This window comes from Triplophysa dalaica, chromosome 8 (assembly GCF_015846415.1).
Source record: "Triplophysa dalaica isolate WHDGS20190420 chromosome 8, ASM1584641v1, whole genome shotgun sequence".
Taxonomy (NCBI): Eukaryota; Metazoa; Chordata; class Actinopteri; order Cypriniformes; family Nemacheilidae; genus Triplophysa; species Triplophysa dalaica.
This window is the reverse complement of record NC_079549.1, coordinates 14,457,846-14,476,196: the sequence shown is the minus strand read 5'-3', so window position 1 is coordinate 14,476,196 and position 18,351 is coordinate 14,457,846. Positions and strand designations below refer to the sequence as shown.

Genomic DNA, 18,351 nt, shown 5'->3' with positions numbered 1-18,351 from the left:
AGCCCCAAAGCACGATTTATCCCTCCTGCACCTTAATCTCAAACTAAAATGGGCCCAACCACACCATTCAAAACCTGCCAGTACAGTCAGTAATTGCAAGATGATTGATAGACTGACTGGGCTAAATCTCCTTTCCCAGCTAATTCAGGCTCGAATGCCTTGGTGCCGCTGTTTGTGCCCTCTCGCTGAACCTGAGAGTGTGCTGTACTCTGTACCGGACCAAAAACCACTGTGACGGTGGCCTCAATACAGCGTATCTGGCCCCTGTGGCCAGCTGTTGACTCGGCAGCCTACTGCGAGTGCTAGTGATGCTAATCGCGTTCAGGCTGATTCTCCTGTGTAGCCCATGAGGCGCTTTTGATGAAAAGAAAAAAAATAAACGTTAGCAGCAAGATATAGGGACTGAAGAGATATTCTGGCATGATGGCTCATCATTTAATAGGTGACAGATTAATTTAGTTAATTAGCTTAATATTCTTTTTGGTTAATATGTCCATAGATTACTAATACAGAGGATTCCATAGTGTATGCTAAAATCATTGTTTATTTGAAGAGTACATATCTTTCTCCGGACACACGCGCTGGGATGGCCCGAAGTTAAGTTCTGGTCTGTGTTTGGTTAAAATATAACAACTTATTTTATATTTAATTTATATTAATATGAATGTTGTTGCCGCTGAAACCAAATAGGTGTGCATACAACAATATACCGGTAAACACAGAATCCAGAATTACTACAGATTTTCTTAATATGAGATAAATTATTATAAATAAATAAAATATTATCTGATACTTGTCAAAGGACATTCCATTCCATTTTCTACCGCTTATCCGAACTACCTTGGGTCACGGGGAGCCTGCGCCTATCTCAGGAGTCATCGGGCATCAAGGCAGGATACACCCTGGATGGAGTGCCAACCCATCGCAGGGCACACACACTCACTCATTCACTCATTTACTCATTTACTCACGCACTCACACCCTACAGACAATTTTTTCCAGAGATGCCAATCAACCTACCATGCATGTCTTTGGACCAGGGGAGGAAACCAGAGTACCCGGAGGAAACCCCCGAGGCACGGGGAGAACATGCAAACTCCACACACACACAAGTCGGAAGCGGGAATCGAACCCCCAACCCTGGAGGTGTGAGGCGAACGTGCTAACCACTAAGCCACCGTGCCCCCCGTCAAAGGACATTAAACAATATTATTTTGTACACTAAATATTTCCTTAAGTTTAATCATTTGAGTTAACCTGACAGGTGGCAGCCCTCACTAGAATTGTTTCTTATTAAAGTGATTTTTTTCACCTAAAATGATTAATCTTTTATCTTTTACTCACGCGTTTATTCCATTGCAGAACACGAAAGATATTCTGATGAATTTTGGTAACCAAACATCACCGGCTTCCTTTTAATGGACACAAAACCACTGACACATTTCTCTAAATATCTTTGTGGTCACAGAAGAAAGAGTCATATACAGGTTTTGAATGACATGAGTACGAATAAATGATTACAGAATCTCTATTTTTGGGTGACCAACCCTTTAACAAAAGTAATTGTAAGCATTAACAATATATATTTTCTATAAGGTAGACATAAACTACTTCACATATAAATAAATGTTTTTTTTCTATTAACTCTTTCACCGCCATTGACGAGTTATCTCGTCAATTAAATAAAAACGCTTCCCCGCCAAAGACGAGTTTTTACGGCAATCGGTGTTTGTACTGTTGTAGAGCTGGTGGCGCTATTACACACCCTTGGGAAAAAGTACCTAGAACGTATATGTTTAAGCGGTTTTTAATAATTGTTCTGAGTGTAATCGGGTCAGAATCTGTGTCAAAAAACGTTAATTATCTCAGCTGTTGAATCAAAATGAGGCATTTTTGAAAAAAACCTACCCACATACTCAGTGTTAAAAAACGAACAAATGAAGAAAGAAGAATAAGCTGAGACTCTGTTCTTTCATTTGACATATTGTTTGTCCATATATTCTTTACAGAACATTTACTGTGAACCACAAGTTGGGTGAAAATGTTAAAAAACGCAGGCGTAGGTCTGGCAACTTTTTTTTTAAAAGACTGGCGGCGAATGAGTTAAGACAAAGGCATAACTGATGAATTTGTATTAAGCAATGGTATCACTGTACTGTATTCTGATGGGTGTCAGAAGTCACTCGCCCCGGCGTGGTCAAATAATTTTTCACCTTCACCCGCTGCAATTTTCACTCGCATTATTGTAATGGGATGGTCCTGCTTTGTTTTGTCAACAATGCTTGCAGAAGTTAATAGCACATCTCTGAATGAGATTTGGAGGGTGAAAGTGGTTTAGAATCTGAAAGCTCATTTTGAAATGCAATGTGAGCCACTAGAGAAGAAATGAATTGATGATAATTGGGTCCTAGCTCTGAAATCTAAACTTCAGAGACAATAATAGCTTACTCTGTCTTGAGGTGACTGAGGAAATGTAATTAACTGCAGCATACGCACCTAGGACACTGGTGCGAAGGCACCGGGTTGCTATTTCGGAGCGGGTACGTTGCTAGGAAACAATATCAAAAGCCGAAGAGAGACTGTAATAGGTTGATTATTTACAGCTCTTAGATGCCAATTGAGGCTCCTGTATGCCAAATGAATCCAACCTTTCCCCACAACCTCCTCTACCTCTCTTTGGGTATGGTGGAGGTTGCCAGGCAACTACATCATGCATATCTAAAGCAAGCAATAATTGGTTGGTATTGCGGAGTGTCCATAGGTTGCAGACTGGCTGGATAGCTCCTTCTCTCTCTGTATCCTTTTAACACTCTCTCTCTGCCGGTTGCTAGGCGACTCCATCATGCATCCATGACTCTCCAAGTTATAATTGGCCCGTGTTATGGTTGCCGTGGTTGCAGGTCCAAGCCTGCCTCACTGCTGTCAGACAGCAGTAGAGAGAAAGAAATGGGGGAGCGGGGGGCTGTGGCATTAGGAGGGAGCGTGCAAGGGGGTCTTCGGCCAATTAATGTGAGTGCGGTGCGAAACGTTCGCCATCTCACACCTGCGGCCCACCATTCTCGAAATGTCTTCTTGTGAACTTGCAGCAGTCACAAACACAAGAGCAGACACGGCAATATTTTCTCCTACTGATTTTATAAATCGGGGGAGCACAAGGACAGGCAAACATAATAAAATAAACCTCAAGGCACTCTGACCCACTATTTGTCTGCGCGCATCTTGCTTGGCAGAGAAGGATGAGATATGTCAAAGAATGCTGCCCTGGCCCGCTGCTTGTTTGCTTTCCCAAAGGTAGGCTAGAACAAGAATAAAAATACAAGTAAACTGTATTATACCTGAAAAATGTGTTTTGCTTTAAAGTTATGAAAGGAAAATTGATGTAGGAATGGAAAGAGGAAACAGTTAGGTGTTAGTCGTGTCATCTGTCCTTCACCCATGTCGGATCTTCCTTTACTTTGCGTTGCATCATTAGAGAATTTCAAGACCGACTGAGAAATGTAGCGGTGAAATCGAAATTATGTAACCCGTGTCATCTTTTTCCTCATCTTGCATCATGGAACTTCAACACTAGTTCAAAGGAATAAGTAAATACATAAATACTGTCCACGAACACAGTTTCATAAGAGCGGTATGTACATTTTTGCAACATGAAAAATGGAAAGGTAATACCTTTCATTATCCACACGGTACCGGATCATATTTTTCGAAACGAAAGGAAATTACAGTCGTAGAGTCCGTAATCCTTTCATTTCTTTCCTTTGGACGTTGGTATCTTGGGGCACCGGGTACATTCCTCCTCGATAGTTTACCTTAGAACACCATGAATTTTCACATAATGTGTTAAGATGTCCTTCAGCCTATTGAAGCCGGTTGACCTTAATGAAGAAGCATAATGTAAACCAGTACCTAAAACACTCTGCCATCAGAGTCAATTTAGTAATCCTCAGGTTTTATTAGAGCAGTCTCCATTTCAACAGAGCTAAACTCTGAAACTAGTTCATAAGATTGGTAGATACAATGTTCACTAGAGAAGCTGGCAGCGCTTACGCTGTGAATATGCCATTGTCTCCCATTAAGTGTCATTAAGACCCCAATTATCATTACCACCTCCAGATCTGAATCCGTGCCACCGACACCCTCCCCATTCCCATCCAGGCCCTAGGCTGAAGCCCGTTCCGTTCCCCAGGAACAGCGCCACTGTGCCGGGACTCTCTCCTCGGGAACTGAAGTCCCCCCTCCTTCCTCACTCAAGGCCATATTTAAATCTGAGGCATAAAAGTACAGCATGTGGAACAATTGATATCTCCTTTCCCATCTGTTTAACTTCATTTGAATTTTGGAGCTCGCTGGGAGGGTGGAGAACATTAGAGGAAACAATTTCATTTGGGATGCTTGACTTTGGATTATGAATTAGCTTGGTTATAGTGACTGAGCACATTTAGACAGCCCCCCTCAATTTTAGAGAAGATGGAAAATGACCCTTAATTGAATCGTTGGCTGTGTCTGAAACCAAGGGCAGATGCTTTGCTCCTTCGCTGGCAACGTTTTTGGATAGAGGTCCCTTTTTTAGACGGTTTCCCGGAATTATAACAAAAAGTTACTGTAACAAAAACAAATGAATACATTGTAAGTGAGCTTAAGCGATAAAGTAAGTGTTAAATTGAAAATAAACATGTCTTTGAAATGAAATAAAATAGCACAATAATTGTGAGCTATATGTCTAGTGACAGATACATCAATGCCAGCTTCAGAAATCCTCTCAGAAGGCAGCATTTTTACAATCATTGAATTGACATGCCTCAGTGCCTTCCTAGCTCAGATTTTAAACATTGAGACAGCAGGAAATTTGCACTATTGAGATGTGATTGGTTTGCTAGAATAGACACATCTGATTGGTTGGCTGGATAACAGTGACGAATGATTGAGAGATACATTAATGAATGCTGTTTATAATGGAAACGCAGACAGTGGCACAGCGGCGGCCTCGCTCCAGAGGTGCGCCATCTGTGTACAGGTGTGTGTGAATGGCGAAGCAGGGATTAAATGATGTGTATTTGTGCGTGCAGGTGAGAAGCCTTACAAATGTTCCTGGGAGGGCTGTGAATGGCGTTTCGCGAGGAGCGACGAACTGACGAGGCACTACCGCAAACACACGGGCGCCAAACCATTCAAGTGCAACCATTGCGACAGGTAAGAGACGCAAAACTGCAAAGCTAGCCCACTTTAGATTTAAGCTGATTTGAACCCTTTGGACTTCACAAACAAACATGTCCATGCATTTTTAAACACAATAGGTCAAATTCCTCAAAACCACTAAGATCACAAGCCTCAACTCTGTTGCTGAAACCTTCTCCCCATCCCTCTTGAAATCTTTCTCAGTTTTTCCTTTTTCAAATTCTTTCTGATGGCAAGCACATAGAATACTGCATCGGGCTTATTGGAAGTTAGCACAGGCCCAGTTCTCCGCTGAATAACTCATTCGCAGTCTAGTCCTAGGGTACCCATTACTGAATTACTGCGAATATATCATTCTCACATTCTGTTCCACTTTCCACCATCCTTCATTGGTGTAGCGTACATTTCCACATCGAGTGCAGGGAGAAACAGGAGTTAAAAGCAAGGGTGTGCATTCCAAGGTAAGCGAGTTATATAACAGTAATATAAAAGAGCTGGGGAGACAAAATGGATGCACATACAGCTCAAAGAAAGACACAGTTTTTCTTTGACTGGAAACCTCTAGTTGAGAGTATTATTGGAAGTTATGTAGAATTACAGTCATCTCAACTTGCATGCTGTCGGCGCATACAAAATCATAGTATTTCTTAAAGGGACAGTTCACCCAAAAATGAAATTCAGTTATCATTTACTCAAACCTGTATGTCTTTCTTTCTACTGCAGAATACAAAAGAAGATATTTTAAAGAATGGTTAGCGAACAATTGTGGTACCCATTGACTTGAATAGGTTTTGTGTCAGTACAATAAAAGCCAATGCCGTTGTTCTGTTACCAACATTCTTAAAAATTTCTTCTTTTGTGTCATACAGGTTTGAAATAACAAGAGGGTGAGTAAATAATGACAGAATTTTCATTTTTGGGTGAACTATCCATTTGTGCGCCCACAATAAACATGAAGCTACAAGTAGGAATAGTACATAGTGCACAGCAGTAGTCAAATTGGATCGCAGCCTTCTCACAAAGTTATTTAAGACTTGTATTTTAGTGCACAGGTGTTATGTGAACCGCATCATGGTGAACGTGTGACCGTATATGCACGCTGGTGATAAATAGGTGAAAAGACACAGACAGCAGAGAGAGAGATTTGCATTAGCATGGGGAGAAAGAGTGATAGTCTGTCAGGTGACAGTATTAGGAGGCTGTCACTCCAGCCTGGCACACGGGTAGCAATTACACAGCGGAGGCCTCGTGCCCACTGAGCCAGCTCCAGGTGGAAGCACAATTAGACACAGCTCCCCGTCTTGCCGTCGGCATCAAACCGACCTCGCCGCAGCCTTTTGAAAGTTGTCCATTGAACATTTCTCTGCTGCTGCTGCACAATGAATCTCTCAGCAGACGAGTCGCCGCCGGGACGGCCTCTGTTCTGCAGGCTGCCGCTGACACCCGAACAACGCCGTTTTCCCTCGAGCGCCGCCGAGCACGGGAACTCTCTGGGGGAAGGCGCGGGGAAATCTGTCTCCCTACACTCATTACTCAGTGTTTGGCAGCTATTGAATGACAAAAGGAGGTGGAGCGGACTTGGATACAGAAATCTACATTGGCAGTTCAGTCTCCCTGATGCCAGGTTTAAACAAGGGCATGTTTCGAATTTGGAATCTAGCCTAAGCAATTTAACGGCGCTGCAGAATCCCGCACGTAGTCCCCATCGCCTTTATGAATTCAGCCCTCCTGGTACTGGCTCTTAGTTTGGGTTTAATACTAAGGCTTGTAGAGCCTCCTGGGTAAGCAAATCCATTCTCAGTTCTGTATCGCATTATGAGTGCATGTTAGCACAGAGTACAATAGTATTACACAGTGGAAGTAGTATTCCAAGTGCGATCGGTTGTCAGGATATGAACATGTCATTGTGTAGCGTTATTGCTCTTTAATGGGTTAATAGCCAAGAGTAATGTGCAAGCATAGTGGAATGCGACTAGGGAGGATGTCCACTAGCACTTTTTAGAATAGTGGTATACATAAGGGGCTAAACGTGCTTCAATATATACAAACTGTAGTTGAGAGCCACAGTAAACTAGAATAGAATAAATAGTTCACCCAAAATGTTTAACACTTATCATTTGCTCACCCTCTTGTCATTTCACATCTGTATGACTTTCTTTCTCCAGAAGATCGCAAAAGAAGATATTTTGGAGAATGTCGGTTTTGTTTCCATGCAAAAGAAGTGAATGGGTACTGCGGTGGTTCTGTTTCCAAGATTCTTCAAATATCTTCTTTTGCGTTCTGCGGAAAAGAAAGAAATACGAAATCAAAATTTTCATTTTTGGGTGAACTTTCCCCTTTAATGTAAAATTCCGTCATCATTAACTCACCCTCGGGTTGTTTACAACCTATATAAATGTCTTTGTTCTGTTAAACACAAAAGAAAGATATTTGTAAGAATGTTAGCAATTTTCAGTTCTGTGACACCTTCCACTACCATAATAAATATTGTATATTTTGTCCATCGGTTGAACACAAAGTGAGATATTTTGAAGAATTTAGAAACAGTTCTGGGGCCTTTTGACTAGCATTCCATTTTTCCTACTATGGTGTCAATGATTTCACAGAATTGGAAATTGTTGACATTCTTCCAAATATCTTTCTCTGTGTTCATCAGAACAAATTAATTGATACAGATATGAAATGAAATGAGGGTTTGCAAATGATGACAGAATTTCATTTTTGAAATTTCACTTCTCTGTCCTCAACCTCGGCGATCCATATTGATTCTGGATTTTTGGCTTAATCACAGTCGTGCATGTATTTTTGCATTACCATCACAAAGAGTTGTCGTACAGTAAATGCAGTGAGCCAACTATCACAGTCTTACTGTCTCTCAGTCACACACACCAGTGTATTGGCCATCATTAATCCTGCCTAATCAAGCCCAGCCCCCTGTCGGGCGTTCAGAGGGGTTGAGAAGTTTGGGGGGGTAGGAGATCTAAGGGTGTGCCAGCTGGTCTTGCAGCCACTTACAGTGAGTCACAGGACCATCTGTCCAGTCACTCTGCCCTGTCTCTACACACACACACACCTGAACAACACATTCACACCAACAAACAAAAATCAAACCGAGCAAAAAAACAGACATTTTTGCCAGAATTATACACCTGAAATAAAAGCATCTGAGTGGTTTGATGCAAATTTTACAACAGGTTTTCTGTTACCGGAAGGTGATTGGCCAGTACAGCAGTCAATCCATACGAGCACGCATAATGTAGTAACAACCATGACTCACAATATATTTAATATACTTATCTATAAAAACTTTTAACTCCTTAAATTGAATTAAAGTATGTTCATTTCTCATTTTAAAGTAAAATACGACCCAGAAATAGATTAATAAGATTTTAAGAGCTCTGTTTAAATAGGCCTTAAGGCCTCATTGCCCAAGCATGAGAGATCGAAGGATTCTCCTTGAAGAGTCTTACCAACATAATTATAGTAATTTGTTCAAAGTTTCCATACTTAAAAAGACTACAAAAAGAGGTTGAGCTACTAGGGACATCCAAAAACCGTCCAGTTTATATGCAATATTGAGAATTTCCACGAAGACTCATTTGAACTGTGTTTAGTTTACCTGTACGTATACGTCCCCCTCCCAACCCGTTTTATATCTTGAGCGTTTCCACTCCAAAAGCAACAGAGGGGTTAACACTGTGGCTCTTGACTAATTAATAATGGATACAGCCAGAGGCAAATTGAAATTATAATTCTGTACTCCTACCCTACACTCTCACTTTCTGCTTTTGCCGAGTTTTTATTCATTCCAGTTTAGATTCATTTTCCAAACTATGTATGTAATATAGTAATCCTGGTAGGCCCATAAATGTTAAGCAGACATGGCATCCCAACTCCATATTTTCTAAACGTTGTTATGTATTTCTCCTACCAGCAGCGGCTACGCGTGAGCTTAATTGATTATGACACGAAAAAGCCCATGGCCCACTACGAGAAACCAACCGCTATGACTCAAGTGCTAGAAAACTAATGCAGCCACACAGTTTAAACAATACCATTTCACCTCCAGCTTTAAAACCGTTTCCTAATTCAAACAGGCTCCCTGTGATTTGTGGTCTCACTTCCAAAAATGATTTCTTTCGCAAGCGATGGCTAGGCACAGAGCCTTTCGCTAAACACATTGGCAAGACGTTCGAAGCGTTCTGTCGCAAGTTTTAGAGCAAAAAGCTGGCTATGCTTAAAAAAATCTTTTTTTCCCCAAACGCCAAATGTTGTTTTCTCTGTTCCATCTGCAAAGCCTGCGCTGGCAGCCACGCTTCTTCCCAAGAAACTCAGACTCCATCTGATAATCTCAAAACGGTTGAATATCACTGATAACTGTGTTTCCTATGCTGTATCCTGAATCCAAGATTAACTGTCGCTTTCTCTCCCTACAGATGTTTTTCCAGGTCTGACCACTTGGCTCTGCACATGAAGCGACATATCTAAGGCCGGGAGAGAAAGAGAGAGAGAGTAAGAGAGAGAAGGAGATGACGACAAAGAGTGAGAAGAGTGCATCACCTAAAAATATACAATGGACATTGGGTGCACACTAAGGGGTCTGGCCGCAAAAATCACCGCGAGGAATATGCGAGGCAGCGTGGGCAAAAGTTGTTGGATTCTACACCTTCTCGAAACAGTCTTTTCATCAGCGATTAGCCATGCCTTACCAAGCCCTTGCTTGGAGGTCAGACACTGCCAAACACCACTGTTTTTATTTTTCCCTCATTCTCTTTTGTACAGTTCACCACAAGCATGGGACAGGAAATGCCACATCATGTACAAAACCTATATGCACATTCATTCTTCGCAGATGAACAGTTCTTCTAGATCGTACAATCTGGAATGACTTCCGTCTTTACTTTGTAAACCACATCACGATACTAAACCTGCAGCTCTGTCGTATACAGCAAGCAACCAAACCCGTTTAACAACATTGCCAATACGTTCTGAGGAGTGACCAATGGAACTAGCGGCCAAACGTAACGCCCGGCCCCCGGAAGCAGACTCTGCGTAAAAAACTTTAAAGAGACACGCAGCATCGGCAACGCTCAGGATGTGCGCTGATTTCTCATCCTCTTCGCTCAGGAGCGAACTCTTCTCTGCTCTTCATGCCTGTCACTTCACAGGCGACCGAAACGATGCGCAGCGACACTTTCTTGCCTTTGTTTTTTAAAGACAGTGTTAAGAAGATGGTTTGTTTTTTTCTTCTGAGCTGAAATGTCTTAAACTTCTGAAAAGTGAAAAACTCGACACAAGCATAAATGTGCACATATGGGCAACGGGAGGGAACTGTAAGCCCTTCTCAGTATGCACAAGGTTCGACTCAGTGGCTGCTATCTGGCACTGAAAGCGAAAAAGTTTGACAAACATAAGACGGGAAAAGCAACCCCCCAAAAAAGATCACGGTTGGCTCGGTATTAAAGGACCGCCGTCTTCTGTTTTTCATTTCGATTTGATCTAGGGAAAGTAAATCCGCCACAACCTGGCGTCAGCACGGACCTTGTGTGACGCTCTTGACACTGGAAAAGTTCTTTGGCTTTGTGTTGATACTGGCACCCTTGTGAGTACATAGTCCTCCAGTGCACCAAGGCCGACGGAGGAGACGTTACGGAGACAGCTGGCAGGACTTTTGACTCTCGGATCGGAGCATCTGCTGGGATCAGGATCCAAAAGAACTCGGTGGCATCAGCCCAGATAAAAACTTTGCCTGTTTCGTATCCATTGTCTGCACTGATTTTTTCAATGTTCTCTGTGTTTTTTTCATACAGTCAAAAAAATGTCAAAAAACAAAACAAAAAAACATTAAAAACAAAAAATGACTAGGAGGGAAAAAAGCAGAAAACGGAAAAAAAAACGCTTAAAAAACAGAATCAAATCTCTCTTTCACACACACACGACACAGAATGGTTTCTTTGCTCTTGGCTTTTCCTGAGAAAAACAGAAAACCGGAAAAAAAAACGTAGAACAATAATTACCAAGTTAATGAACAGCGTTAAAACAAAACACTGCATGGCAGCCTCTTTCAGACAGATACACACACTTGCACACGCACATGCACAGCTTGCCTCTCAGCATTATTTGTTTTTCACCAAAATCTTCACAGCAGGGTTTTAGCAATTGTTGTTTTGTAGGATTGCATTCCATCCAGACATCAGACTCTGCGACGAGAGCTTGTTGATACATTCTAGTCAATTATGCTAAACCGGGCCTAGGTCTAGCTCTGTGTTAACAATCAGCTTCTAAATCACAGGGACAAAATATATATCATTGTTCCCAAGGTTGCGAAGCCTGCCGTGACATCCCGATCAGGGCGTTTCCTTCTCTTCTGCATTGATTTAATGGCTGCTGGGTAGGAGGGGAGATTGAAAGCCATTACGATTCAGCAGTTACATGTTGGGAGTCATGGCAGACTCCACTAAGCGATCCCGGAGTGTCCCTCGGGGACCCGGAGCTTCAGATCAATACTCTCAGCGCAGAACCACATAGAAGTAAAGGGTTGGTGCCTTTCTCTTAGTTTAGGTTTGCTGAAGGCAGCTCTTCTGTCACATATACAAACACACACACACAGTCACTTTCATTCGACCACAACTGCATTAATCTGAACCACGTGTCTGCCATTTGAATGCCCATTTTTATTTTTGCCAAATCGTATCTATTCCAGCGAAGTCATGCCAAAATTTCAATGAAATGGGAGATCGCTCCGTCTCCACTAATGTACAATCAGCTGGGGTTTGTGGCACTTTCCGCGAGGAGCGGAACACGTTTGTGACGATTTTATGTGTGGATTTCTGTAAAGCAAGGACGTGTTGCAACACCGTCATAAACCTGCAGCAGAATTGTGGGACGTCAGACAGTGTACAACATTCTGACAGTAATTAGAAAAACAACTTTGATTTCCGCAAAACATTTCCATTTTACTCACAGATAGCGGCGATGAAAAGCAACATTTATTTCACACTGATCTGGTCTCCCACGACTCTAATGAGTTTTTGCTCCCTGAGAAAATGAACATTCTGCCTGTTCTTTCGTTAACCATATGGGATATAACAGCAGGAAAGCAGGGACCGAAAAAATGGCGTCTTATCATTTCCTGACACTGATGAACAATGAAGCAACAGCAAACTTGCTCGAATCAACATTGAAAATGTACTTATAAATATCATCCATTTAAATACAAGCCATGTGAAATTCGAAATGACAAGATCCCTTTTCACTTTGCCAAGATGTTCCAGACGTTACCAAATGAATATGGAACAGGCCAATCAAATTCATTAGCAGGCGGCACGTCGCACATATCACTCCACATATCAAGTGCCATTTGAATCCCAGTTCTCTCACTTTAAGAACAACAGCAGCGGTCCACGCGCAGTTAATCCAACGCATACTTACACTTTGCCCAAAGATTTACGCATTTGCAAATACACTGCTGGGTGAAAGAGAGAAAGGAATATTTTGGATTCTCTTCAAAACTCACGGTATATCTTCCCCTGCCCTACACCAGCTTTCTTTCTGTTCGTTTTTGAACATCTACGTGACCATTGGTTTGGTCTCAAGTATGTGTGCTTGTAAAATACAGTCATGTTGGTTTGAATGCCGAGTTGAGGATGAGTTTAAACCCTAACCGTGAAGTAAACAGCGAATTAGTCGCACCGGTTCTAGTTTGTAGTCAGGGTAGGACGTCTTAAGAAATATTTACAAGGTCACGCATGCCTTTAGAAGGAACATTGCAAAAACATTGATAAAGATGATGCTTTTCATAAAGGAAGTTCACACAACTCTTGATTCTGAATTCAGACTTGTAGAGACGATCTACTTCAAGTCATCTACACAATATTAATAGACTTTGGACTTGAATGGACAAGAAGAAGTGTTGTGACAGTAAGAATGTTTGAAGACATTCTAAGGGAACAATTTATAGTGTACTAGCGATTTGGGCACTCTTCCAATGAAGCTCCCTCTCCAAGCCGTTTGCTTTTCAGCTTCAAAGAGGCTTTTGGCAGCTTTTTCAATTTTATACAAAAAATGCTTGAAAACATCACAAGGGGATTTTATGAAAAAGGTCAGGTGACTAAGACGACTATCGTTTTGTAATCTCTTTTATCGGAATAGCATTTCACTGCATAACTAACACTCACCGTCGTTGCCGCTAGCTTAGTCTGTTTAATGACACTGCTGTCGATTGTCTACATAACATTTTCTAGCGTTTCAAGATGCACTTATCACAAAAACATCGGAGCAATTTTTTCCGCAGCGTTTTAAATATGTGAGCTGTATGATTTAAGCCACAGCATTAATGGAAGTGTCTCTTTTGGTCGAGGTTGCTTTTAAACGTACTCAATCATGTATCCAAGTACACTATTGCGCTTACTCTATCAATACCCATACAGCTTTTACTCGCATTGTAAAAGAGAGGGTTTGAGGTAAAGGTGGGTTTGTTAAAACTCACAATTTTTGAGGTATACTGCATCTTGAAGTGCATCCGTACCATGTTTGTCCAAAGTTCATACATCAGCGAGAAGAAGACTCACCAGGTCTTTTTGCGTTTCTCAACCTCCCCATCCATCCATCCCACCCTGAACCTGCAGAACCACAGTCAGCTTCTCTGCTATACTCAGATCATTTCAATTCCATTCTGCAGTTTGTAGACGGCTCAAAGTATGCGCTACCAGCCGTCATCTATGAATGTCCGTAGACGTGACTAACCAGGGAGCAACCGGCCAACAACAGACCTCAGTAACTCAATGCTTTACAGGTGCTCTCCCTTTCTTACCCAAACATGGCTCTCAAAGAAAGCCAGCAGATGGTTGAGCAGGTACAGATATGAAAAAAAGAAAGAACAGTATGTGCCATCTTGATTCATACCTATGAAAGCAGAATGACATTTTGCCATATGTAGGCTGAAGCGTGTAGTTCGCTAGAGCAGGGACCCACACATCCACCGTCAACTCCTCCCCCCTGCCCACATCACTAACACTCCGCCCCCTCACTTCCCGTACTCTTCACACTCTTCCTCTCCGTTTTTCGATTCAGTTCTTTCCTTGTGTGTTTTTCTTTTTTGGTTCTTTTGCTGTACAAAGTGTTTAAAATGTTATTATTTGTATGATATAATGTTAGTACGGTAATGTTCTTTATTAAGGAAGAAGATGAAATTTATTTTTGTTACTGGTCTGTTTCATAATTCTTTTTTAAATTGGTATTGTAAGATATCTATGCAAGAACTGTTCAGTGGAGCATTTTTATTTAAGAATGTAATAAGTGTAATAAATGGTAGAATCTGAACACCTCAGACTGACGTTTTCTGTGTGTGTGACCATATAGAAGAGATATTAATTTGATACCAAAAGTGAAAAAATAAAGACGCTGAGGGAGAGACACAACCTTGTCGTAACCTTTGGTAAGGTGCTTTCAAAGAGTCAAGACTCATTATAACATTATTGATTTTTTTACCGAAGTCATCACAATGTCACAATGGCTCCAAGTACAGCGGTTTAAAAGCACTCTTTTTGTCCAGCAGTTCATCGGAATTGGAAAGACAAGAACCACAGTTCACAATAAAAGCATTGTGAAATCTTATTGACATCGCACAATAGTGGTGTGTATTAAAACAAATCAAGATTAGGCTCAGACACATTTGGAAAGCTTTTTTGCATGGTAAAACATGTTTAACAAAGCAGACAGTACTAGTATTACAATCTTACAAATAGCTAAACATTAACAAATTTGCCAAAATATTTACTAAAGGCACACAAAAGGGGCAAGTGATGGTCAGAACTTCTATAATGGGAGCTCCAAATCTGCATTCATTTGTTGAGTTGTCTGAGTTGTCCTGGACCATTGACAGACTGTGGATTACAAAACCTGACCAAAGTTCGGCACAGTGTGAATTAGATCAACACCAAAGAAATAATAATCAAATTGTCATTTCCGCAAGTCCTTACACAGAGGTCCACTGAGAACTCTATTTATGCCAATTTGTAATTTTACAACGGCTTCAAATGTGGCTCATGCAATCCCATTTTAGCAGTAACTATCTGTTTGATAATTCAAGTTTATTACAAATTAATGACCCGCATGAACGTCTACGACCCCCCTCCCAAAATTCTCTCACCGGGCCACTTCGTGCGTCGCATCCTTTAATTAGTCGTCACGGGCCTGCCAATGACTAAGCCACCATTTAGGAACTCGTACCCATGACTCAAGGATTAAAAGGGCTAATCGAATAACTAATGGTTAATTAGAGAGTAATTATGTGAAAGAAAAGGTACTTCTACTGCACATTCTTGCAGCCTTGTAAATGTCTTCCAGTGAGATTTCCTCATCAGCTCCGCTCTATTATAGCTGATGCTGGTAATTGAAATTCACATTGTCATCGCCTCAAACCAAGAGCAAATGTGAGATTTATGCGTCATCCCCCTCCTAATACAAGTCGTATGCTCCCGACACACCAACAGACACTCAGACGGCAGTATTTTTAATCTCAACGGCGGCAACCTGAAACGCAGCACATCTGGTGTCAACACTGCAGAGTAAATCCAATTAATCGTATTGTTAATTTGAAGGAATGGAAGTGTCAGTGACTGTTGAATAACCTCACCTAGGCTAATCTGGGAAAAAAGGAATTCTGCAGGCTGCACATATCCAGCTCCGTCTCCCGGGATCTGTGTCATTGGCTTAATGTGCATATCCAGCCCTCTCGATTCACCAGCCGCCACCCCCTCCCCTCTTTTTGGCACGGGGTCGAATCGTCTGGGTGGCGGAGAAGACATTCATCCATGCCAAGTTTATTAATGTAATACGTCCCCGTGCCCTTGTGAGCCGAGACAATGGTACTAAAATTAGTGTGTTGATTAAATGGAAATTATGCCAGTGATGTGATTATTGCTTTAATAGGGCTAAACCCCTGTAACTGATGCTAGCTAACAAAAGGTCACTTAATTAAGAAAGTGATAGCAAAAGATAATAAGAATTTTACAAGACTCTTGGGTGGCTAGGGACAGGGGAACAGTGTTTTTGTTGCACGCACCGTGACGTCATACAAATGTATCCTGGGATTGCAATCTCTACCCTTGAAGAAACGACTTTGTCAGTATCGTGAACAGATGGCAATACCATGGTATTTTTGTAAACAGTAGTAGTAAATCTTTACCATATGTGACCCTGGACAACAAAACCAGTCTTAAGTAGAACAGGAACATATTAAGTTATCGCCAAAAATACAGGGTTTGGGGAAAAATGACAGATTTTGCTTTTATGCCAAAAATTATTAGGATATTAAGTAAAGATCATGTTCCATGAAGATATTTAATAAATGTCCTACAGTAAATGTATAAAAAAAAATTTTTTGTGAGTGGATGGCCTGTAACAGTGCCTCAGATTAACAACTTCAAACACGATTTTCTCAATATTTTGCTTTTTTTGCACCCTTAGATTCAAGCTTAGTAAACATTTGTTGTTCCGCCAGATAGTGTCCTATCCTAACAAACCGTATATCAATAGAAAGCTTATTTCTTCGGCTTTCAGATTATGTAAAAATCTAAATTCTGAAAAATTGACCCTTAAGACTGGTTTTGTCATCCAGGGTCACATATACTATGGTATTTACATGGTACTCTTGGTACTTCAAAAAATTGCGCATAGCCTTTTTTACGGTTTCATTACAATTACAAATAAAAGGCAAATAACTAATGGAGGCAAAATATGAGTATCAAGATAAATACAAAAAAGTGTGTGTTTTGAATTTTGAACTACATTTCCGAAAATGATTTATTGCCATAGCAATGTAACATCAAACATGATTGAAACCGGTGAAAATGTCACAGGACTCATAAAAAAACTCCTTAAGGGCCCTTTAAAAAATGTCTTGTATTAGCTTATAATTTAACGTCCGCTTTGCTGGCTGAAGATGTATGATCATATTTTGTTAAACCTCTAATCTTAGAGTGGCAATAACTGTGCGTTTGTTTCAACATTTCTTCATTAACTTGCATATAAAATATCTGCTGTTATGGCACAATGAGCAGATTTTTTGCCCATAAAAGCGAGCAATTTATTCCTTAGCGTGGAGGAGGGGAAATGATATCAACTGCCCTAAAGGAGATGAGTGCGGAGTGGGACATGGTATAAATTGAAGGGTTTCATGGTCGTGTCCCAGCACAGGAAATACTTGCCTTCCTGATAGGCTGGAAATGATGGCAAACGTGGTAGTTTAACTAACATGTGCTTCAGAACAATTCCGCCTCCATGTTGATGGGTGCGGCTTCAAACAACGTGAGCTTGTTTACGGGTAGGAAACGGTAATGGTATAAAAATAGGTTTTATGTGTCGCGTCTGATGGCGGATGGTAGAACCGTTGACAGTTTGACTGAATTTTTATATTCTGAATGAACTAAACATTTGACAAAGATGGTGGCAGAGACAAAGGGACTGAAGTTCGAAATGACTTCCTCCTAAGAATAGAGGGAAGGAAAGCATGAAGTCACTTGCAGCCATGCAAACACAACAGGATAAACACATCCTCATATGATTATTTAGTGTACACGTGTACAAACACACACACTCTCTCAAAATGTCTGCTGTGATCTCGATATGTTTGTCTACTCACATGGCTACTATAATCATATACATAAAAAATAAATAACCTGGAAAATTCCTAACCTGACTTTGGACTGTGCAGGGATCGAAGCATTTTACTTGCAACCTAAACTCCTTAAACTTTGAAAGAAATCTTCTAAAATTCTAACAAATCTTTGGTTACGAGTTTGTAAAAATAGCATCCTGCTCATCTCCTTAGTCTGACAGTCTTCCTCAGGGGAATCTCAGCGCTATCTTCATCGTGCAGACACCTTGGTTTGCCATCCAGAAATGCTGTTGTTTACTTAAGACTCAAAGGTCAAGATTTAGCAGGGTCAAAGATCAGCAAGAGGTCAAACACTCAAAATATTGAAGCAGACATTTACAGTTTATCTGGATAAACTGCTCAGGATAAGAGAAGTAATTACAGAAAGACTCAAGACAATACAAACTTATCTGCGCTTAACATTTGCCTAAGAGCCTATTTAGATTGTCTCCTTTTACCCATGTTTTTAAACCCTGCCCCATACTAATTCATTCAGTAACTCTCTCACTGACTCATGC

General features: G+C 41.0%; 1 protein-coding gene across 1 annotated transcript in view; it reads left to right on the top strand.

The window, feature by feature from the left end:
- Nucleotides 1-14,489, top strand: part of klf7b (Kruppel like factor 7b) — a 43,131-nt gene extending 28,642 nt beyond the window's left edge. The window contains exons 3-4 of the mRNA XM_056755390.1: nucleotides 5,067-5,190; nucleotides 9,612-14,489. Coding sequence (XP_056611368.1) covers nucleotides 5,067-5,190; nucleotides 9,612-9,663 — 176 coding nt within the window. The 3' untranslated portion in view covers nucleotides 9,664-14,489. The remainder of the gene's footprint in view (nucleotides 1-5,066; nucleotides 5,191-9,611) is intronic.
- The last annotated feature ends 3,862 nt before the right edge of the window (nucleotides 14,490-18,351 follow it).